Here is a 25,455-nt window from a genome sequence, read left to right as displayed (position 1 = left end):
ATAATGCCTCTTGAACTTATTAAAGAGAAAGTTAAAGTCAATGATAATTGCTGAAAACAATTTTCCTAGTAAAACTGCTTATCAAAGTACTGTTGCTAACGGTAAAATTAAAAGTCCTTAAGTAAAGTAAATGAACACATTGTTGCCTGTAGTAAATTCTAAAAGGAGAGTCAGTTTCTTGCAATTTTGTCAACATTGTGTTTCGTAGTAGTAAAAGTGAGAAAGCTGTAGTTGTGAAACGTTACATTCTCATGTTTGCCAAGTGTTTGTCTCTCTTGTGTATTAGAAGTGCACATTAATAATAATGTTATAAAGACCATTCACTTTGTGTAAACCCTGAAAGTAATAGTGTGTTTCGGTATCTGTTATAATTCTGAAAATAGTTCATGCTGCTCTAACTGTTAGCTTCAATCTTAAAACATATGTGTGTCAGAGTTCATTGCACTCGCGTGTGGCTAAGTCTAGGTTGTTTGTCCATTATAGTTACTTATACCTACTTTTATAAACGAGAACATTAATCTTTCTCTTGCCTAATTAGGCTGGCGACCGTTTCCCTTATTTTATAAACAGTATAGCTAGGCAAAATTTTGTTTGGTACTATACAAATATTTACGTAATTCTGACTTTCATTTCCGATAAGCCACCTCCGTTAGGAACAACACGGTCAAACTAACAAAATTCCTCTCAGAGGGTAACACTGCTCTGTTGCTTTGTGCCATAGTTTCTTTTACAAAATTGTTTTATGTTACAACCTGCTTCTGGCATTGAGGTTATGGTACGGTAGTAGCAGACGGGGAGTGTTATAAAGTGATAGACAAACAGTGAAGGACCAACGGCAACCGTTCGTGAATTGCGTGTGACGCTCGGGAGTAATGGAACTCCAACCGAAACATTAGTTCAGAAGTTGATCCGGAAGTTTGAGAACACGGTTTCTGTTTCAGACGTTAAGAAAACAGGACGACCGTGTTGTGTTCCAACACAAGAAAGCATTGCTGTCGTGCATGACAATGTGACCGTATGCCCCAGGAAATCGGTTCTCCGACGAGCTCAGCTGAATTTATCACCAACTTCACTACATGAAGTACTTTCAAAATATCTGAAAATGCAAGCGTACAAGATTCGACTTACACAGGAGTTGAAGCCTGCAGATCATGGAAACAGACATCTCAAATGGGTACGTCGATAAACAGAACTCCAGAATTTGGGGTTACGAATATCTGCGAGTGACTGTGGAAGATGAGATGCATCCACAACGCACGACTGTGTGGTGTGAATTCCGGGCAGGAGCAGTGATCGACCAGCACTTCTTTGAGAACGATGATGGAGCTGCCGTCACTGTGGGAGCGATCGTTACCGTTCTGAATGGTTTTTCCATCTTATTGATGAAAATGATGATTTTGGTTTCAGCGAGATGGTGCATCATGTCACACATTCCGTTAAACGATTACTCTGCCCAATGAAATGTTTGCTCAAAAAATTGTCTCTTTTCTTGGTAACGAGGAATTGACTGCCAGATCATGAGATCTTAGGCCTTGTGACTTTTTCGAGGGGGGGGATTTGTAAAATCAAAAGTGTACTTGAACAAACCACAACACCGATTGTAGGATGAAATTGAAATGGTTATTAGCGCCATCCCGCCAGATATTTGTGAAAGCGTCATCAAGAAATTTAATGAACGCGCATTGCTCATTGACGTATGGTCCGGCGTGATTAAATAGAGGATATAAGTTTTCATACATGGTGCCAGAAATTACTTAATGTGTTTGTTAAAAATATTACATTTTCAATCAATTTTGTATTTTCTGTATCACTTTAACACTTGTTCCTATTTCCTGGGCAACCTCTAGATGACTCAGAGAATTACTCTTGCTGTGTCAGCTCACACAGAACAACTATGAAAGGGAAATCCTATGTGCGACATTTCAGTAGCGCTAGGAATTCCTCACACTGTGTCAACGAACGTGGAACAACTGGGGAATGGGAAGCATAGGTGTGGAATCTTGATGACACCACATATTTGTCATGTGGCAGATTCTCAGTCCAGTGTGTGGATAACACGCATTTACCAATGTCACTCATGTGACTGGACCATCTCGTGGCAATGAGCTCTTGACTGGTTATTGCGCACTGGATGGTTTTTTGATACTACACTGAATTCATTGCGGACATCAAATTTCGAAGATCGAGTTTTCTCGGTTTCATCAATTGTGGTCCTGTATGTTTTTCTCAAAGTAGCAAAGAATCATAATTTTTGACACCACGTCTAAAAATCTTGGAGCGCCAACATACCACATAGCGAAACATTTGGCTTCTATTTCAAGCCTTGTGCCACCATCATATTCGAAATTCAGAAAATACTGCACGGAACTCAAGAAATCGCGCATTTAACGAACTTACGTATTAGTGACTTTTGATGTGGTCTCTGTCCACCAGAGAGTCACTGATCGATTCAGGGAACTCACAGGAGCTAAGCTGGAAGAGGACACCTGACATCTTTTAGAACAGGCGCTTACCTTGACTCATTCTTTATTCAACAACCAACGTTTAGAATAAACTGACGGTGTTGTTTTGGGTAGTCCACTGTCTCCTTAAGTAACTAACCTTTCTATGGAAGACTTTGAGGACCAAGTAGTTCAATCGGCGGTTTCCAAACCTAAATGTTCTTCGATAGAGTACCTCTGTCGAATGCCTACATTGGGCAGCATGGGTCTGCAACGCTTCCGTCAGTTTTAGAACATTTAAAGATTTCCCGTTTCTGGATCTAATGGTTTGTAATAAAGAAGATGGTACCTTGTGTGACAGTGTGTTTTGTAAAGCAACACAAGCCAGCTGGCACCCATCATGCACCCAAATGCAGTGGTGTATTATGGACTCTCACCCTTAGGGCTAGAGTTATCTGAGATCCAGAGAGCTTGTCAGAAGAGTTTAGTCATCTACACCCTGTCTTTGTCCAAAACAGGTGATCCGATAAGCATATTGGTCTTGCATTTCTGCCAGCATGTGTTAAAAATCAAGAAGAACCAGAATAGATGGACAACTCCACTGGGATGGTTTTCTTGCGTTATTCTGTGTGTCGTGCCAGGTCGGTAGTCTCTTCAAGAAACAGTGAATAAAATGCCTCTCCCGCCCTAAAGCTTCAACGCAAATCATGCTGGGTCTTCTACAAGACGACTTCAGCCTAAGGAGGCCAGGAATATACAAGAACTTGCGCGAGTATGGTATATCAGACGAGTGGCCTTCAATAAGTAATGAAACACATTTTTTTTGTCGGCCATTTTCGGCTGAAAAAAATGTGAACACTACACGGAAAGAAGGGGTTAAGTCCAAATCTCACGAAAATGGGTTAGTGGAATCTTTATGAAGTTCATCAGATGTATTTTTAGTTGGGTGAACTTAAATGGACGTGATGGTTACAGTCACGGAGTTGCAGCCAGATTAAAATATGGTATACACGGAGAAAACGGTTCAAGTCCGTCCAATACTCGGACAGAAAGGGTGAAGTCCATCAGGTGCGGATTTCTGAGCTGTATTGATTTTTTTGTCAGCTTTTATGGAAGTCTCATTGTTGACATTGTTAAATGCAATATCGTTGTTGATCTGTTTTATGTATTGTCGAAGCTAAGATGAAGCAGATTTGACATTAGCTTCTTTGCTTTGTGCTATGGTGGAACTGAATTTCGTGCCGTGATTTGTGCTAACGTAGAGCAGCCTTGATAATCGCTTCAGCGCTCTGTGGTGTGGCAGATAGAATTGAATTTCTTGTAAAATCCAACTGAGGTCGGTGTTTCAACTGGCGATGGAATATCCAGAGCCAAGCTACAGTGGTAAGTCCAGAAAAAGACAGAGCTATGGTAGACAATCTGAAGTATATAAAAAGCTAAGAACAATCTCACATGAAGTAGGAGAGCATTGTAACTGAAAGAACAGTTGTACTGATTTGCTAACTGGTGGAGAGAAGTCTACATTAATATCTAATTTCAGTTTGCTGAAGGAGTGAAATGAGCAAAGTTGTCACCTGACAGGACTGATTTCTGTTGACAATGTACAACGCCAAAGGCCCTACAGAGATGAGACAGCAGCTGCTTTGCGTAATTATACATTTAATTATAAGGTCAGAATAATGAGAGACAATACTGTGACAGAAATGTCTGTTGGTCAAAAGGCCTTTATATCACTGGATGATATTTCAAAGAAAAGATTAGAAACTATCAGGACTTCCTTAAGAAATGAAGCCATGGGCCAGTTAATAAACGAGGGAAACACGGAAACCAATTTCATAAACTTTCAACAGAAACAGAGCAAAACGCCTGCGCTCACATCAAACCATTTAAAGGACGGTACAGTCATTACAACATAAATGAAACACAGAAACTGTATTTGCCTGAAGAACTCACAATCAAGAAGTTGTTCAAGATGTCTCAAAAGACACATTCTACGTGTTCCGTATGATATGAAACTTATCGTAAAATATTTAATACAAAATTTAATATCTCATTCGGTTTCAAATGGCTCTGAGCACTATGGGACTTAACTTCTGAGGTCATCAGTCCCCTAGAACTTAGAACTACTTAAACCTAACTAACCTAAGGACGTCACACACATCCATGCCCGAGGAAGGATTCGAACCTGCGACCGTAACAGTCGCGTGGTTCCAGACTGTAGCGCCTAGAACCGCTCGGCCACTCCGGCCAGCTCATTCGGTTTCCCTCGAAGTGATACATGCAGTACGTGTGATAAGTTTTCTGTAACTCTCAATGCTCTAGAGGCACAACTCACACATGCGACAGATGGAAAGGAAAGATCAGACGTTCAAAGTAATACTAAGAGAGAGGATATTGAATATGAACTGCACCGCGGAAAAGCTGATGCATTCTATCAGAATTAAAGACAATCTCGGCAGAGAAGCAGAAAGTTTACAAACACAGAATCGATATGTATGGATTTCCAACGAAATCATCCATGCCCAAACATCAGCACCAACATTGTCTAATGTAAGCGACCGCTTTCTCTATGTCTATTTGACATACATCGACTATCAGACAGTAATGCAGTGTTTCATGTTTATCCTGAAACTATAGGGAAGAAAGGCTCAAATGAAGTAGTTTCTTTCCTGCATCATTATGTTGCTTCCTTTCTGGATCCTGAGGTTAAAAATTTGGAAATCTTCTATGGCTCATGTGGTGGTCAAAACAAAAACTACACCCTCTTCAAGTTCATCCATTAGCTTCTCCATTATGCAAAGCGATTTGAATCAATTCACGTAGCATTACCAGTAAGAGGACATCATACCTGGAAAGTGATAAAGACATGGGCCTCATCAGACGTAAAACAAAAGCTGAGCTCCCAAAGGACTGGACAGAGATAATTAAAGCGCGTCCAAAACTCAATCCTTTTCAGGTTGTTGAAGTTGATTCCGCAATGATACGTGACCGGACTATTTCTTGCAACCCATATTTCGACCAAAATGTCCATTCCCATCGCAAATTATTAAGGAGATGAAGACAGAATGTCACCATCCAAGGCTTATCATAGATCGTGACACAACGGATCTTGGATCACATCAGTTATTACTGCTCCTGCTGGACGAATGGAAGAGGAACCAGAACTTGCAGAAGGAGAGTTTTTATTCCCTTCACCCTGTTACGAAGGTAGGCTGGTAAAGACTTTAGTCACAGTAATTAAATGAAACTAGATCATAACAGTGTGTGAAATAGCATGTCCTACTTTATTATAACAAACCTATTGAGGTACCATGCTAATACGAGGTCGCATGTCCAATGTTTCAGGACTGCTACCTATCACCTAGGAAAAATATCGTGATCTGCAAGAACTGAAGGTGTTCTGTGACCCAGGGGCTGAAGAGACTAAACAAATATTCCTTTCCGGCAGTGAATTTACTAAAACGTTTTATGTTATTTGTTTGTAATAAGTAAAAAGTGAGAAATGAAGACTGTGGGTTATAAAAACTGTGATTTATGCTGATGCCTGAAATTACGTCCTATTAACTATATTTTTAATGTATGTGTTGTAACCATTTATTGAATAATTGTTGGTAGTTGTATACCAGGTGATTTAAAGATACAAAAGTTCAGACATAGGGTCATTAATCATTATAATTTACATGAGTTTAGTAAAATAAAAACAGAATATTGGTAAACAGTTTTGTTTATAAAACCTGATTAGTCATGAACATCCTGTACGATAATGACTAGACTCAAAGATGAGTCAAGGGTCAAGGGAGTTGCAGGGAAGTTTTATAGTGAAGTATCATCCCAATATCACATTACATTCTGATTTTTACAATCTAATTAGTGCGTTATACAAATAAATTAAAAAATAGACATTCAGATAAAAGACATACAGGGTCCAATTTTTAATAACACTTTTTCCAGTTTTAGGGAGTATTACAGAAAAGGCTGTCAAATGTACTGTATAAATTGCAAAAGTATGTTTCGATAACCAATGAAACTGTAACGTTTTAAACTTTAAAATAGCTCTTCTGAAAAATCTATAAAATGGACTCCTTCACTTTGAAAATATGTCGCAATTGAGGCAGTTTTGAAGCTAGAATTACGAAAATTGATACGTCATTTCTCATTCAGAAATAAGAAAGAAACACGTATTTTAGAATTTTTGGAAATTCAACCACTAAGTGGGGCAAATAGTCGATGAATTTAAAAAAATCATTATTAAAGAACAACTAAAGCATTTTTAAAGCTACATCCATGAAAAGTGGTATTTGCCTTACTGGTCAGAAATAAAGTGTTCAAGTATTTGTCGAAATCTGAGCGTCTTAGAGAGTGAAATAGGGAATGTTAAGTTTTATGAAATTAATTAATTATCAAAGCATTTTTGAAGCTAAATCTATGAAAATCTGAAATTGACTTCTTGGTGAGATATAAAAAAATACCTGTTTTACTGTTTTTGGCAAGTCGCCCCTAAGAAGAAAGTATTTAGTTCTGTAAAAAAAAGTTTAATCCTGAATTTAAGAAAACTGATATTTCACTTCTCAGTTACATATAGAGAAATATGTGTTGGGAATGAAAGTTTCCATGGAAGTGTCGACGCTACCAGAATCGCTCTTCAGAAGTGCATCTGCAGAAGGTCATGCTTCTATGGCCTTAATTAGAGTGAAAAGTTTAGAAGGCATTGCAACTTGATCACATATAAAAATTTGATTAAAGACAAAACAATGTGTGCAGACGACAGGTCTACACGTGAGAAGCAGTGGGTGCTAAGATAGTATTTTATATAAGATAAAACAAGTGCTGAAATCCTTTGAGTTTATCCCTGTTAAATCTTAAGGTAACAGCAGCGTAGTAGCAGTGTACTGCTATAAGCTTACTTGTGTTTATCACGTTATATCTAGAGAGCTTAGCCACTGTGGTGTTTTGGGAAGACGCTGCACAAAAAGCACATGCGGGCCGCTGCAGCTTTTCACCTGAAGGTGATGAGCGCAGCCGGGCTGCAGCGGCCGCCGTCGTTGCAGGCCTCCACGCGGGCCACGTAGCGCGAGTAGTGGGACAGGCCGTGCAGCTCCGCGCTCAAGTTGCCCGCGGGCACCCGCACCGCCTCCGTGTCGTCCGCGGCGGGGCCCACGTCCGCATCGGTATCCACGATTCGGGCGCCCGCGTCGCCCGCAGCGACGTCCGCCAGCTCCGTGGCGGCGGCGCGCGGCAGCAGGTCGCCGTGCAGCAGCCAGTGGAAGCCCGCGGACAGGCAGCTCGCCCCGTCGGCCTCGGCCGGGCTGTCCAGGTCGTCCAGGTCGTCGGGTTCTCCGTGCCAGTCCAGCAGGCGGCTCTGCGAGTACCGCGAGTACAGGTCCAGGCTGCAGCGCCGTCGCGGGGTCTCGCAGCTGTGGGCGGGGAATCGGTGGCGTCACTAGTGTACACCTCTGGCCAGCAAAACTGCTGTGCTGAGAAGAACACAATTGACAGTGGTTGGTTGGGTGATTTAGGGAAGAGGATGAAACAGAGAGGTCATCAGTCCAATCGGATTAGGGAAGGATGGGGAAGGAGGCCACCCTTTCAAAGCATTTGCCTGAAGCGATTTAGGGAAACCATGGGAAAGGTAAATCAGGATGATCAGACGCAGGTTTGAACCATCATCCTCCCGAATGTGAGTCCAGTGTGCTAACCATTGCACCACCTCGCTCTCTACAAGTAACAATATTTTACTTACTATGCTAATACAGTAGAGTAAGAAGAATGCTTCATTACCATGGAAGGTGATTTGGGGATAATATGAAGGTAAATACAGTGTAGTAGCAGTGTACTGCTTTGGAAGTTGGCACATCTTTGCCTATCAATAGGTTTGTGGCTGGCAATGGGCTGCATGTCGCACATCGACATAGAAAGATAGATCCCTTATCATTTAGCTACAAAATACCAGGTCAGCAACTGGAAGCAGTTAATTCCATAAATTATCTGGGAGTACACATTAGGAGTGATTTAAAATGGAATGATCATATAAAGTTAATCGTTGGTAAAGCAGATGCTAGACTGAGATTCATTGGAAGAATCCTAAGGAAATGCAATCCGAAAACAAAGGAAGTAGGTTACAGTACGCTTGTTCGCCCACTACTTGAATAGTGCTCAGCAGTGTGGGATCCATACCAGATAGGGTTGATAGAAGATATAGAGAAGATCCAACGGAGAGCAGCGCGCTTCGTTACAGGATCATTTAGTAATCGCGAAAGCGTTACGGAGATGATAGATAAACTCCAGTGGAAGACTCTGCAGAAGACACACTCAGTAGCTCGGTACGGGCTTTTGTTGAAGCTTCGAGAACATACCTTCACCGAGGAGTCAAGCAGTATATTGCTCCCTCCTACATATATCTCGTGAAGAGACCATGAGGATAAAAGCAGAGAGATTAGAGCCCACACAGAAGCATACCGACAATCTTTCTTTCCACGAACAATACGAGACTCGAATAGAAGGGAGAACCGATAGAGGTACTCAAGGTACCCTCTGCCACACACTGCCAGGTGGCTTGCGGAGTACGGATGTAGATGTAGATCGCTGGGAGGACGGCGGTGGCAGTGGGGACGGTTGTTACGTGAGGGTCCACAGAGTGATAAGAAGCAGCTGTGGGATGTATATAGGACAGTACGTAATGAAACGTGTGTGCAACAAGCGGGGCTATAGCAATCTGTGCTCTGTGACTGTACTGTAACCTGCAGTGTTTACTGTGGTTAAGTCTGTGGAGGCTTTCAACCACTGACTTCAGAGAGAAATGAGGCCTGTATAGCATGGACACCATGGTGTGTTTCTTTTCTTGGAACTTGGTAGATGGGAGCAACTTACTTGTCTGTCATACTCATGTGCTGAATCGAGAGATTGTTATGTGGTAGGCCTCTGAGTAATTCTGTATGGAAGGGAATTGGCTGCTCTGAACCGATGTCATTCACTGCTTGTTGTCACTGTGTTTCGCCAAAAACTCATGGACAGTATAGCTGGTCTTTGCCTTGTGGTCCCCTAAAAATATAGAACTCATGTGACAGAACAGACGTTATCGGTGGTTGCTTGCCTATTGGGTTAGGGTTTATACTGTGTTATGAGTAATGGTATGGTGATATGTGGACTGGGTTATAATGCATTTTTGCTATCAAATCATTTTCACCTAATTGTGGAGAGCTAACTGGGTCATCAGACCTCACATGGATTTTTCTGTATCTTGCTGGGCAGCAGGAGCTGGGAGTTCATACTAATACCAGTGTTTGAATAATTCTGAGCTGAACTCGTCTTAGATCCATATATGTCCTGTTAGTATTACGGGGTTGTTATCACTGTGAAATATGTGATAACTTATGTGTCTGGAAATAGGTAAGTGTTAGGAAACCCATGTGATGTTGCTTTTGATTTTAAGTGGAGTTGAAGCATCATGGACTTCGATTTTCTGCAATGGCTACTTGCTCATAAACTGTTCCTGCTCTGGAACTTAATGATATATCTTTCCTATGAAGATTCTGTTATAATGAATTTGATAAAATACTACATAAATGAAAGAGTAATGTTTTAATAAATGTCAATCTGTACTTATTTTCCAAGCTTCATTTGAGTAGTCGCAGACCCACAGCACATGATATGAACTTACACCTGCTTATCATGCAAAAACTAAACAGCTCAACCATTGCACTGTAGAGGTATGATGCTACACAAAAAGCTGGAAAGCTGGTTGTAATCACTGCACCCCTACCTGATGGTGACGCGAGATGCCAGGCTGCAGTGCCCACTCATTGTGGGCCTCCACTCGCGACGTGTAGTGCAGTTGAAAATTTAGTATGCAGAGATGTCAGCTCTGGCAACAACAACAACAACAACAACAACTGTAGCCCAAATGGGCATTGACTCAAAATGAACTCAGGTGACATATGGTACATCATTCCACAATGTTTCATCTCCACGGCAAACAGTAGTGGCTGTTGAGTGGAGCTGTGTCAATCTCTTAATTTGCCTTACGATACTGAAGCGGCTGTTTCTCCTTCAACAGCCTCTTCAGGCATCTCTGTGAGCATGAGTAAAGCCAGTTGTGGCTTTTCGTTACGGAAAAACTATCAGAACTGCCAGTGATTAAAGATCATTTGTATGGCGAACAGAAATATTGGCAGTACACTCACTGACGCGGGCAATTTCTTGTAACGCAAGATGGTGATAACATATTCCTATACCACAGAAATTTTGAATAAAGTGTAGTTACTATTTATTCAGAGGTGTATGGTCAATGTTTCTCATAACTGTAAGTTTTAGATATCATATCAGCCTTGAAATCATACGTTTCAGTATCAGAATCGACGACTTCTGATCCAGCAGAGGAGAAGTACAAGGATGAGGTGGATAGGACAGTGGATGAGATCAAACCAGGATCACAATGAATGGAAGGAGGAGGAGCAGAAGAAGTGGCAAGAAAAGCTTTTGATGAGAGAGGGGATGTAGAAGAAGAAGAATCTCAACTAAGATGAGAAGGGAAGAAAACGTAGAGGATGAAGAGAAAGAGATGGAGAGGGAGTAGTACCAGGATGATTTCAAGGAAATAGAGAAGAAAAGGACATAGGAGAGAAGTAAAGACAGTAGCAGAAGAAGAAGAAGAAGAAGAAGAAGAAGAAGGAGAAGAAACATGGAGGAGACGAAGTAGGAGCAGGAAAAGCTCAGACTAAGGATAGTTTGGGAATGAAATCACCCATGCCCTTTCAAAGGAACCGTCGCGCCATGTGCCTTAAACGAATTAGGGAAATCATGGAAAACCTAAATGAGGACGGCCAGATGGGGATTTGAACCATCATCCTCCATAATGTGAATTCAGTCTGGTCACCACTGTGCTGTCTCGCTCAGTGCAGGAACGGTAAGACGAAAATGAATACTATGATATGATAATTATTGTAATAAATACGATAATCACAAGCAGAAAGAAGTGAAGTGAGAGAAAGGTATGAGAGAAAAGAAAACAAAATAGACATTATAAATCAAAAAAGATGGAGGAGAAAAAGGAAGAGGAGAGAATAAGAAGACAGAAGAAAAAGGGAGAAGCAATAGATGGACTAAGAAAGAAAATACTATACTAGAAGCGAAAAGCAGAAGTATGAGGAAGATGAAGCAGAAGGGTAATGTAGTGGAGAGGGACAAAGTGGAGAAAAAGAGGTGTAGAGGATTGGAAGACAACAAAGGGAACAAACTGAGTCAATACGGAGACAAATAGCAGAGGTGCTGCTGTGGTTGGGATGAATGGAAAGAAGGGATTGCTGTATAAGAAGGGGAGTAGAGGAAACTGGAAAATGGGAGGAAAAAAAGAAGACAAAGAAATGAGAATGGTCAAAGGAGGGACTCCATCGGAAAATGGTAAGTAAGAAAGAGAGGGAAAAGAGGTACAAACAGAAGACAAACCAGGGTACTTGAGAAAGAAGGAGTAGGGAGAGAGGAGGTGTTGGTGAAGGAAGTGGTAGAAAAGAGGAAGAGGGGGAGGGGATAATAGGGAGCAAGTGGAACAGAGGAAAGGAAGGAGTCACCAGACAGACAGACCTGCAGCAGCGGCGACCATCCTCACGTCGCGTCGGCTCGGTGGCTGTCGAGGCAGCCACAGCGGTGGTCGTCTCGTCGCCGCCATCGTCGATGTTGTGGTCGTCAAGGCTGGGCTGTGGCGGACGCACGCAGTAGTCCCGCCCCCACAGGTCGCCTTCCGGCAGCGCACGCACGCGCACCACGTACTCCAGGATGTCGCCCCTGTCGCGCAGTGACTAAGTATAACACTTGCTGTGTGATGGTTCGAGGTGTTGGGCACAGGTTGAGTATATCGTCAGGTAAAATGTGAGTCACGGCAAAGAGGCTACCTGGGGTACACTGAGACTTACAAGAGGAGACCATGAAGTATTATGAATAAATGGACGTCACTGAAAATATGCTAAGAAAAGACCTAAGTATAATGGGACAATAGTTTCGCATATGGGGACATCAACTGAACCACAACAAAACTGCATATACTTGCCTTCATCAGGGTAAGATCCTAGCCAACCGGGAATTGGACATATATTTTGAGGGTAACTGTCTGGTCTATAACAAACATCCACAGTATCTTGGAGTAAATGAAACGAAATGAGTGTTCGAAATTTGCACTCTGGAGATCCCTTGAGCTTGTTGATGCACATAGATCATTTATCCAAATAATACATCTGTAAATTATCCGCCCCCGGTAGCTGAGTGGTCAGTGCGACAGACTGTCCCATCCTAAGGGCCTGGTTTCGATTCCTGGCTGGGTCGGAGATTTTCTCCGCTCAGGGACTGGGTGTTGTGTTGTCCTAATCATCATCATTTCATCCCCATCGAAGAGCAAGTCTAAAGACTTGCACCAGGCGAACGGTCTACCCGACGGGAGGCTCCAGTCACACGACATTTTTTTTTTTATCTGTAAATTTGTACATTACACTGACTTAGCAAATGTCATAGGATAATGGTTCACATATGGCGCAAGTGCGTTGTATTAGCACCACGCTTTCCTCGTGCCAGCTACAGCTGTGTAGGAGAGCTTCTGAAAAGAAGTATTTATGCAAGTCAACTGTGTGACATGCAACATCGTCGTGAGCTGACGCGGTTCGAACGGGCATGGTGGTCGATGCAGGACGAATGTGAATTTCGATTTCAGCAGTGGTGCAGGAATTGGGCTTCACACGTTCAACCATGTCCTGGGTGTATCGTGAGTGGTTGAATAAGGATGTGACAGTCCACCACAGACCAACTACCGCCCGTCCAGCCACCCTCGATGACTGTGACATCTGAGACGGATCGTCAATAGTGGCACAAGGACAACAATACTCAGGATGTGCCAGCCGTGTCCCCCAGTCGACAATCCATAGGAACATAGGTACCATGGACTATGGGAGCCAGCACCGTACACATGTGTCACTGTTAACCTAAGGCATTGGGAACACAGCTTGCATTTGTCGCCAATCACCAGGGATGGATACTGGAACAATGGCATAACGTGATATGGTCCGACCAATCATTTTTTCAACTGCACCATGCCGATGGGAGGCACACTGTGCGTCGCAGACCACATGAATGATGGATCCTGCCTTGCAAGAAGATCTTAGGAGGACATATCTGTATATCCATGCGCCATTATCACAGTCTTCTTTATATTCGCAGACATGGAGAAGATCTTGCATGTTGCAACAGCAGCTGCACAGCAGGTGTCAATCTTCATCATTCTCAAAATGTACTGTAAGATTTTGAGAACTGTTTTTTTCATTTGGACCCAAAGCTGTGCAGCCTCCGTTATGATCTGCGGTGCTTTTTCCTGGAATGGAACTGGCGCCCTAGTTGCTCTGGAAGAGTCTTTGCCTGCCGGTGTGGCCGAGCGGTTCGAATCCTGCCTCGGGCATGGATGTGTGTGATGTCCTTAGGTTAGTTAGGTTTAAGTAGTTCTAAGTTCTAGGGGACTGATGACCTCAGATGTTAAGTCCCATAGTGCTCAGAGCCATTTGAACCATTTGAAGAGTCTTTGAAAGGTCTGTGGTACGTTGAGCTGCTCGGGGACCATTCCTTGTCGGCCTTCCAATAACCTGACGGTTCTGCAATGGTTCAAGATGATAACTTTCCGCCATCCAGATATGAGCGCCACCAAGAGTAACTCGGATGTCACGGAACTCAGGCTCCATGCCACGGAGTCTGCATCCATGAACAGATCACAATTGGCTGCAGCTCTGCAAGCTATTTGGTGTCCTGTTTCCAGAGGAGGAGTCCAGGGACTTGTAGGCTCACTTCCATGGCGTTTCACTGCAGTCCGCAGTGGCAGACGAGGCCCCACGTGGTATTAGGCGTCTATCCCATGACATTTTCTAGGTCAGTGTATGTATACGAGTGTATTTGCCGCGCGAAATGGCCGCGCAGTTAGACGCGCCATGTCACGGATTGCTCGGCCTTCCCCCCCCCAGAGGTTCGAGTCCTCCCTCGGGCATGGGTGTGTGTGTTGTTCTTAGCCTAAGTTACTTTAAGTAGTGTGGAAGTCATGGGACCTATGACCTCAGCACTTTTGGTCCTTTGTAAATTCACACACATTTGAACATTTTTTTTGGTACATATGTTTTTTGTAAGTCTAAAGCGATGCGTAACTGCCACGCCATTAATGATAATTATCTCATCAAAGAAATGAAGTTGCGTAATTAATTTTTTGTTCAAAAATGGTTCAAATCGCTCTAAGCACTATGGGACTCAACATCTGAGGTCATCAGTCCCCTAGACTTAGAGCTACTTAAACCTACCTAACCTAAGGACATCACTCACATCCATGCCCGAGGCAGGATTCAAACTTGCGATCGTAGGAACAGCGCGGCTCCGGAATGAAGCGCCTAGAACCGCTCGGCCACAGCGGCCGGCTAATTTTTTGTTTGTTCACCCACACACGCCTGAAGTCTCAGTAGACAATGAAATCTGTGCGCCACAGTCCCTTAGTATGAGCATAGACGAGCCAAAACGAAACGGTGCAGCGCAGCGCTAAACTGGAGAAGCGTACACTGAGTGGTTGTCCATATCTGGAGGGGAACAAAGCCGTAACAATTCATGCTGAGTCGGTGGAAGTGCACGACAACAATACACCATCATCTGACGTCGTAGTTACGTAATGTGGACGCTTCCATTGTTGTCAGATAATTATGAATGACAAACAATCAAGTGGCAGACTATCTCTCTGTGGAGAATCAGGAACCTAAAGAGAAACAGAGCCTTTATCCTCTTACATCGGCGTGTCACAATCGAGGCGGTGGTAGAAAAAGTGAAAAGTCAATGGAAAAACAGTTCTCAAAATCTTACAGTACATTTTGAGAATGATGAAGATTGACACCTGCTGTGCAGCTGCTGTTGCAACATGCAAGATCTTCTCCATGTCTGCGAATATAAAGAAGACTGTGATAATGGCGCATGGATATACAGATATGTCCTCCTAAGATTAGCCTTGTTGAATGTAAACGTGGTGGCTGTTCTTTGGCACATGTCCGTAAGAACAGGCCCCACTTTGATCCTGCAGCTACTATGAACCAGGAGACGAAGGAATTCGTGACATTTAGTTGCCAGTAAGCATTGATTTAAATCAGTGGGGAAAGCAGAAAATTTGTGCCGGACCAGGATTTGAACCCAGGTCTCCTGCTCAGTAGGCATTTTTTCCCTTGATACCTGTTTGTTCGTGATTGTTAGTTCCATTTGTTTGGGGCGGACGTCTCATGAAGCTTGTTCAAGTTCATCGTCGTTCCATTAACTCAGTTTTTTTTTTATTACGGAGGGCGGGTAACCCTCTGACGAACATGCTGAGCTACCGTGCCGGCAGCCATTTGGACACATCGATCATCGCAACTGCATGGACTACCCAAGGTCACCTCCCGCAGACGCAAATTCTCAACTTACCCACCCACTGCCGACAGGAATCGGCGAAACGCTGCCAAAAATGAGGATAATAGGCAGGGACACAATGCCAACAGTGTGCAGATGAGTTAAGATCACGGAAAGAGAGGTTCGTTTGCGAAGGAGACTATATATAGGAAGTTGGTGCGACCTATACTTGAGTACTGCTCCAGTGTTTGGGATCTGTACCAGGTCGGATTAAAGGAAGACATCGAAGCAATTCAGAGGTGGGCTGCTAGATCTGTTACCGGTACGTTCGACCAATATGCAAGTGTTATGGAGATGCTTCGGGAACTCAAGTCGCAATTCCTGGAGGGAAAGCGACGTTCTTCTCGAGAAACACTACTAAGAAAATTTAGAGAACCGGCATTTGAATCTGACTGCCGTACGATTCTATTGCCGCGAGCATACATTGCGTGTAGCAACATGAAGATAAGATACGAGAAATTAGGGCTCATACGGAGGCATATACACAATCGTTTTCCCCTCGCGCTGTTTGCGAGTGGAACAGGAAAGGAATGGACTAGCAGTGACACACAGGCTACCCTATGCCACACAACCTACAGTGACTTGCCGAGTATCTTTGTAGATCAGATGTACAGGGCTATTACAAATGATTGAAGCGATTTCATAAATTCACTGTAGCTCCATTCGTTGACATATGGTCACGACACACTACAGATACGTAGAAAAACTCATAAAGTTTTGTTCGGCTGAAGCCGCACTTCAGGTTTCTGCCGCCAGAGCGCTCGAGAGCTCAGTGAGACAAAATGGCGACAGGAGCCGAGAAAGCGTATGTCGTGCTTGAAATGCACTCACATCAGTCAGTCATAACAGTGCAGCGACACTTCAGGACGAAGTTCAACAAAGATCCACCAACTGCTAACTCCATTCGGCGATGGTATGCGCAGTTTAAAGCTTATGGATGCCTCTGTAAGGGGAAATCAACGGATCAGCCTGCAGTGAGCGAAGAAACGGTTGAACGCGTGCGGGCAAGTTTCACGCGTAGCCCGCGGAAGTTGACGAATAAAGCAAGCAGGGAGCTGAACGTACCACAGCCGACGGTTTGGAAAAATCTTACGGAAATGGCTAAAGCAGAAGCCTTACCTTTTACAATTGCTAAAAGCCCTGACACCCGATGACAAAGTCAAACGCTTTGAATTTTCGGCGCGGTTGCAACAGCTCATGGAAGAGGATGCGTTCAGTGCGAGACTTGTTTTCGGTGATGAAGCAACATTTTTTCTTAATGGTGAAGTGAACAGACACAATGTGCGAATCTGGGTGGTAGAGACTCCTCACGCATTCGTGCAGCAAATTCGCAATTCACCAAAAGTTAACGTGTTTTGTGCAATCTCACGGTTTAAAGTTTACGGCCCCTTTTTCTTCTGCGAAAGAAACGTTACAGGACACGTGTATATGGACATGCAGGAAAACTGGCTCATGCCACAACTGGAGACCGATAGCGCCGACTTCATCTTTCAACAGGATGGTGCTCCACCGCACTTCCATCATGATGTTCGGCATTTCTTAAACAGGAGATTGGAAAACCGATGGATCGGTCGTGGTGGAGATCATGATCAGCAATTCATGTCATGGCCTCCACGCTCTCCCGACATAACCCCATGCGATTTCTTTCTGTGGGGTTATGTGAAAGATTCAGTGTTTAAACCTCCTCTACCAAGAAACGTGCCAGAACTGCGAGCTCGCATCAACGATGCTTTCGAACTCATTGATGGGGACATGCTGCGCCGAGGAACTTGATTATCGGCTTGATGTCTGCCGAATCACTAAAGGGGCACATATCGAACATTTGTGAATGCCTAAAAAAACTTTTTGAGTTTTTGTATGTGTGTGCAAAGCATTGTGAAAATATCTCAAATACACTCCTGGAAATTGAAATAAGAACACCGTGAATTCATTGTCCCAGGAAGGGGAAACTTTATTGACACATTCCTGGGGTCAGATACATCACATGATCACACTGACAGAACTACAACACATAGACACAGGCAACAGAGCATGCACAATGTCGGCACTAGTACAGTGTATATCCACCTTTCGCAGCTATGCAGGCTGCTATTCTCCCATGGAGACGATCGTAGAGATGCTGGATGTAGTCCTGTGGAACGGTTTGCCATGCCATTTCCACCTGGCGCCTCAGTTGGACCAGCGTTCGTGCTGGACGTGCAGACCGCGTGAGACGACGCTTCATCCAGTCCCAAACATGCTCAATGGGGGACAGATCCGGAGATCTTGCTGGCCAGGGTAGTTGACTTACACCTTCTAGAGCACGTTGGGTGGCACGGGATACATGCGGACGTGCATTGTCCTGTTGGAACAGCAAGTTCCCTTGCCGGTCTAGGAATGGTAGAACGAAGGGTTCGATGACGGTTTGGATGTACCGTGCACTATTCAGTGTCCCCTCGACTATCATCAGTGGTGTACGGCCAGTGTAGGAGATCGCTCCCCACACCATGATGCCGGGTGTTGGCCCTGTGTGCCTCGGTCGTATGCAGTCCTGATTGTGGCGCTCACCTGCACGGCGCCAAACACGCATACGACCATCAATGGCACCAAGGCAGAAGCGACATCGCTGAAGACGACACGTCTCCATTCGTCCCTCCATTCACGCCTGTCGCGACACCACTGGAGGCGGGCTGCACGATGTTGGGGCGTGAGCGGAAGACGGCCTAACGGTGTGCGGGACCGTAGCCCAGCTTCATGGAGACGGTTGCGAATGGTCCTCGCCGATACCCCAGGAGCAACAGTGTCCCTAATTTGCTGGGAAGTGGCGGTGCGGTCCCCTACGGCACTGCGTAGGATCCTACGGTCTTGGCGTGCATCCGTGCGTCGCTGCGGTCCGGTCCCAGGTCGACGGGCACGTGCACCTTCCGCCGACCACTGGCGACAACATCGATGTACTGTGGAGACCTCACGCCCCACGTGTTGAGCAATTCGGCGGTACGTCCACCCGGCCTCCCGCATGCCCACTATACGCCCTCGCTCAAAGTCCGTCAACTGCACATACGGTTCACGTCCACGCTGTCGCGCCATGCTACCAGTGTTAAAGACTGCGATGGAGCTCCGTATGCCACGGCAAACTGGCTGACACTGACGGCGGCGGTGCACAAATGCTGCGCAGCTAGCGCCATTCGACGGCCAACACCGCGGTTCCTGGTGTGTCCGCTGTGCCGTGCGTGTGATCATTGCTTGTACAGCCCTCTCGCAGTGTCCGGAGCAAGTATGGTGGGTCTGCCACACCGGTGTCAATGTGTTCTTTTTTCCATTTCCAGGAGTGTAATAAAGTTATTGTAGAGCTGTGAAATCGCTTCAATCATTTGTAATAACCCTGTAGATGTAGAATTTGGGTCTGATGGAAGTCGTGCTAGGGTAATCTATGCAGTTGCGATGACCACTGTGGCCAGATGGCTTAGTCGTCAGAGCATCTGCCCAATGAGGGGACCCAGTTTCGAATCCCACTTTGGCACAAATTTGCAACTTTTCCATTGATTTAAATCGATGCCCACTGGCACCTAAATTTCATTAATTCCTTTGTGTGTTGGTGAATGTAGGCGAGAAATTCTTGTACCTCTCTTTCCTACAGTCAGAAGATCATTCTCTAGGCGCTGAAGTAAATGCGACAATTGCCAAACCGGCGAACACTTTCCGGAACCTCCGCACAAGAGTGTGGGACAGCAAACAAACACATCAAAAAGAGCTTTGCATCACCTCGGTTCCTAGAGTTCCGGAACCTGTACAGAAAACTGGAGTACTGATCAGCATTAACATCATTTCCGCCCTTTTTATTGCTCATGAAAACCACACATTACATGTTGTACCACCATACAGCGAGATGTTCAGAGGTGGTGGTCCAGATTGCTGCACACATCGGTACCTCTAATACCCGGCAGCACGTCCTCTTGCGTCGATGCATGCCTGTATTCGTCGTGGCATACTATCCACAAGTTCATCAAGGCACTGTTGGTCCAGATTGTCCCACTCCTCAACAGCGATCGGCGTAGATCCCTCAGAGTGGTTGGTGGGTCACGTCGTCCATAAACAGTGCGTTTCAATCACTCCAAGGCATGTTCTATAGGGTACATGTCGAGAGAACATGCTGGCCTTTCTAGTCGAGCGATGTCGTTAGCCTGAAGGAGGTCATTGACAAGATGTGTACGATGGGGGCGCAAACTGTCGTCCATGAAGACGAATGCCTCGCCAATATGCTGCCGATATGGTCGTTTCTGAAAGTATTTGTATGGAGTGTAGCCATGTATGGAAGTGAAACATGGACGATAAATAGTTTGGACAAGAAGAGAATAGAAGCTTTCGAAATGTGGTGCTACAGAAGACTGCTGAAGATTAGTTGGTTAGAACACATAACTAATGAGGAGGTATTGAATAGAATTGGGGAGAAGAGGAGCTAGTGGCACAACTTGACTAGAAGAAGGGATCGGTTGGTAGGACCTGTTCTGAGACATCGAGGGATCACCAATTTAGTATTGGAGGGCAGCGTGGAGGGTAAAAATCGTAGAGGGAGACCAAGAGATGAACACACTAAGCAGATTCAGAAGGATATAGGCTGCAGTAGGTACTGGGAGATGAAGAAGCTTGCACAGGATAGAGTAGCATGGAGAGCTGCATCAAACCAGTCTCAGGAGTGAAGACCACAACAACAACATGGTTGCACTATCGGTCGGAGAATAGCATTCACCTATCGTATAGCCGTTACACCGCTTTCCATGACCACCAGTCGCATATGTCGGCCCCAATAATGCCACCCCAAAACATCAGGGAACATCCATCTTGCTGCACTCGCTGGACAGGGTGGCTAAAGTGTTCAGCCTAACCGGGTTGCCTCCAAACATGTCTCAGACGATTGTCTGGTGAAGGTATACGTGACACTCATCGGTGAAGAGAACGTGATGCCAATCCTGAGCGGTCCATTCGGGATGTTGTTGGTCCAATTTGTACCGAGCTTCATGGTGTGTGGTGGTTGCAAAGATGGACCTCGCCATGGACGTCGGGAGTGAAGTTGCGCATCATGCAGCCTATTGCGCACAGTTTGAGTCGTAACACGACGTCCTGTGGCTGCACGAAAAGCATTATTCAACATGGTGGCATTGCTGTCAGGTTTCCTCAGAGCCATAATCCGAAGGTAGCAGTCATGCACTGCAGTAATAGCCCTTGGGCGGCCTTAGTGAGGTATGTCATCTACAGTTCCTGTCTCTCAGTATGTCCTCCATGTCAGAACAACATCGCGTTGGTTCAGTCCGAGACGCCTGGACAATTCCCTTTTTGAGAGCCCTTCCTGGTACAAAGTAACAATGCGGAAGCTATCGAACCGCGGTATTGACCGTCTAGGCATGGTTGAACTACAGACAACACGACCGTTTCTGGTGGAATGACTGGAAGTGATCGGACGGTGCTCATGGATGGTTGTTTACATCTTTGGGCAGGTTTAGTGACATCTCTGAACAGCCAAAGGGTCTGCGTCTGTGATACAATATGCACAGTCCACGTCTATCTTCAGGAGTTCTGGGAACTGGGTGATGCAAAACTCCTTTTGATGCGTGTAATTGAGGATGTCTGTGAGATAGGTGTATACTTTGTGTGACAGTTTCAGAGGTGTACACTACCATGGTTAATTCATTCGGTATAAAGCTCTCGGTTGCCTCAGATACTATCTGAAAACAAATCACACATTCCCAGAGAACTCTAAGTACAGCATTGGAGAATAGTGGACGAGGGAACGCAAGACAAGAGACAGAGATTTCACGAAGAGATTTTGGGAAGAGGACAAGGAAGCTGTCAGAGCGAGCTAACAAATTCAAATGCGCTCTTCTATTGGGCATAACGAAGAAAGTGAGGATGGGTAGAGGGGAAGAGGGGAAGGATGAGTAGAGTAGGAGAGACAGGGCTGCCACTGGCTGGCGGCGCCGGCCCGGCCTGTACCTGGGGTGGAGCGGCGGCTGCCAGCGCAGGGCGACGCCCTCGGCGGTTGGCAGCCCTGGCGCCGCGACGGCGCGCAGCCGCCTCGGCGCCGACGGCCGCCCGGCGGGGGTGCTGAAGTGGCGGACCGCGCTTCGACTCCCGTCGCGCACGCTGTCCGAGAAGTAGGCGCGCACGTAGAACTCGTAGCGCGTGTGCGGCCGCAGCCCCGACAGCACGGCGCGCCGCTCCCGCAGCGGCAGCATGGCGAACTCCATCTGCAGAGCAGGCGGCAGCTCCACTGTAGCCCGGCTCACAGACGTGGGGGCATACTACTACATCTACATCTACATCTATACTCCGCGAGCCACCTTACGGTGTGTGGCGGAGGGTACTTATTGTACCACTATCTGATCCCCCCTTCCCTGTTCCATTCACGAATTGTGCGTGGGAAGAACGACTGCTTGTAAGTCTCCGTATTTGCTCTAATTTCTCGGATTTTTTCGTTGTGATCATTACGCGAGATATATGTGGGCGGTAGTAATATGTTGCCCATCTCTTCCCGGAATGTGCTCTCTCGTAATTTCGATAATAAACCTCTCCGTATTGCGTAACGCCTTTCTTGAAGTGTCCGCCACTGGAGCTTGTTCAGCATCTCCGTAACGCTCTCGCGCTGACTAAATGTCCCCATGACGAATCGCGCTGCTTTTCGCTGGATCATGTCTATCTCTTCTATTACTCCAACCTGGTAAGGGTCCCATACTGATGAGCAATACTCAAGAATCGGACGAACAAGCGTTTTGTAAGCTACTTCTTTCGTCGATGAGTCACATTTTCTTAGAATTCTTCCTATGAATCTCAACCTGGCGCCTGCTTTTCCCACTATTTGTTTTATGTGATCATTCCACTTCAGATCGCTCCGGATAGTAACTCCTAAGTATTTTACGGTCGTTACCGCTTCCAATGATTTACCACCTATGGCATAATCGTACTGGAATGGATTTCTGCCCCTATGTATGCGCATTATATTACATTTATCTACGTTTAGGGAAAGCTGCCAGCTGTCGCACCATGCATTAATCCTCTGCAGGTCTTCCTGGAGTACGTACGAGTCTTCTGATGTTGCTACTTTCTTGTAGACAACCGTGTCATCTGCAAATAGCCTCACGGAGCTACCGATGTTGTCAACTAAGTCATTTATGTATATTGTAAACAATAAAGGTCCTATCACGCTTCCTTGCGGTACTCCCGAAATTACTAGCGATACCACGGACGCAGCTTCGACACAGGGCACAAGTTTCTCAAATGAGTAATACTGGGGGCTTTGGTAGGTCACGATGCACTCCACAGCACCTACGAGGGTGCGGCGTTTATGCCACATCGCTGCCCACCTTTATTACGTTTTGTTGCTTTGATCATACAATATAGGGATTCACGGCCGGTACTGATTTCAGGTATGAACAAACCACACCATGAAAATACAACATTCTAAAATTTATAAGACTTTATTATAGAGTACTGCATAATGTCAGAAAGTACATGGTATCTACTGCCGAAAAAGACGTTCGGACACCTTGTTTTCTGACACATACATGAAGTTGCCTTAGTATCGACTTAAATAGACAGACATCATAAAAATTCATGACACACACTTCTAGAGGTTGTACAGCTACTCGTAGGTTGTGTTCCAAAAATGAACAACTTTGAGACAGAAGTGATGACACTTCCTGCAGGACCTGACCATCATTCTGCAGGACAATGTTCAAGCACGTACAGTGTAAGCTGTTACTGATTTCTTTGACTGATGGGGCTACTAAGTCCTATAACACCTACTGCACCACCCTCATGAGTTCAACTCGATTTCTAAACTGAAGGAAACACTTCACGGCATTCGCTTCAGAACTGCTACAAATTCATCGGTCAATAGACCGCGCCGCTCGAAGTGTCAACACAACTGGCACTGCTAAGAGTATCCTACGACTTTCACTACTTCGAAGGTCGGTAAAACCTTGAAACATGTATCTATTTTGTACGAACTTGTAATGTTATGTGAGTCTCACTGCCCCTTTTTCTAAACTAATTTGTGTCTGATTTTATTCTGATAAGCTCAGTAATGTATGTAAATACCGTAAATGTAAATGCGATTGAAAAAGTACTTGAAGTGAAGTGAAGCGCAGCTGGACAGCAACAAACTGTTTAGCGCGCAATCCCCGCAACGATAGTAGTTGTGAATCTTTGACTCTAAATAAAAGACAATTGATTTATATAAAAAAAGAGAACTGTTAATCTGTGTCTTGTGGAAAGAGGACGTGTTGCTAGGCCGTCGCTCAGAACGTATTGTTACATTTAATGAAAATTGCTGTTTCAGTGATAAAACCGAGTAAAGTATGTGTAAGAGTTGCCAAACATTTAAGTATACAAATTTACTGGAATAGAAGAATAGAAATATCTTGTTTTTGGAAAAGGAGGTGAACTTCATTGTCGTCGCCGTCTATCAGTCGACATAACTGTAAGTGTACAAAGTTCACTAAAATACAGGAAAAAAATGCATTCTCTATAGTTTTCATTCAATAAGTAACAACGTCTCATAATTTATTAATTACAGTAATTGGATTATGTTCTTGTACAATAGTATGGTGCTGAACTCCGCTGACCAATTTTGACGTAGCAGGAAGTGTAGTTTGAAGGAAGTTTTAGTGCCAAGCAATCTCCTTTTCTCACGAAAAGCAGTTTGCTGTTTGATCTTATTTATTTACAGTAATGGTCCCTTAGGTATGGAAAGCAACGAAAACTTGGGCTCAAAGCTATCCGCAATACGGTCAAGTAACCAACAGAGTCGTATTTTAAGTTTTAAAGAACAATAACTTCCTCCAAATTATAATACGTCACCAACTGGTGCAGAAGCTGATCATTCAAGAAGGCAGCAACCAAAATTCAGGTACCAGCTACGACTTAAAGTAAAAATCTCAATCAAAAATCATCTCTCTCTCTCTCTCTCCAAACACATATATAAATATTCATATTATTAAGATAAAAGTCATTTTATAAGCTGTAAATAAATAATTGCCACCATTAAAGTTCCAACCCTCGTAGACTGCCTTGGATTAACACATCGCAGAACTATGTCATCCGAAGAAATTTTTGAACAAACTGTTCCATTCTCACAGGAGGTCAGGTTTCATACACAGATTCACGTATTACCTCCTCGGAAACCGATCAAAGACCGGAGGCGATCTTTCTTAGCAGTTTGGCATCCTTTCCACCAATAAGCACTGATAGTAACTAGAAATTGTAATTACCATTTCCTGATGAACTGAGTAACACTGACATTATCATTAACAAGTTCTCAGTGCAAGTAATGTCACCAGTGCGGCTGGAGCTGTGTATCAACATTTAAACAGTGAATATAAACAAAAGAAGTTTCTCTTCTCGGGGCCCAGAGTCCCTCTCTGCTCCAGTACTTTACTGCTCTTGCTCACCCGGCCGTTCTCACGCTATGTTACCACCTGACGCATCGTTCGATGAGTCTGCTTTGTCGTTCTACTTACTCGCTAGTTTACCGTTACTTATCTTCCTATACTGTATATTAAAACACAGTAACAAAATACAATGAAAGTGTGTAGCGATGTGGCATAAACGC

General features: G+C 44.6%; 1 protein-coding gene across 1 annotated transcript in view; it reads right to left on the bottom strand.

Moving 5' to 3' along the window:
• The window catches only part of LOC126106723 (insulin-like peptide receptor), a 197,825-nt gene that overhangs the window by 46,985 nt on the left and 125,385 nt on the right, over window positions 1-25,455 (bottom strand). The window contains exons 8-10 of the mRNA XM_049913103.1: window positions 21,840-22,093; window positions 12,018-12,218; window positions 7,442-7,855 (exon numbers count right to left, since the gene is read on the bottom strand). Coding sequence (XP_049769060.1) covers window positions 7,442-7,855; window positions 12,018-12,218; window positions 21,840-22,093 — 869 coding nt within the window. The remainder of the gene's footprint in view (window positions 1-7,441; window positions 7,856-12,017; window positions 12,219-21,839; window positions 22,094-25,455) is intronic.

This window comes from Schistocerca cancellata, chromosome 10 (genome assembly GCF_023864275.1).
Source record: "Schistocerca cancellata isolate TAMUIC-IGC-003103 chromosome 10, iqSchCanc2.1, whole genome shotgun sequence".
NCBI lineage: Eukaryota > Metazoa > Arthropoda > Insecta > Orthoptera > Acrididae > Schistocerca > Schistocerca cancellata.
This window is presented reverse-complemented; position numbering and strand designations above follow the sequence as displayed.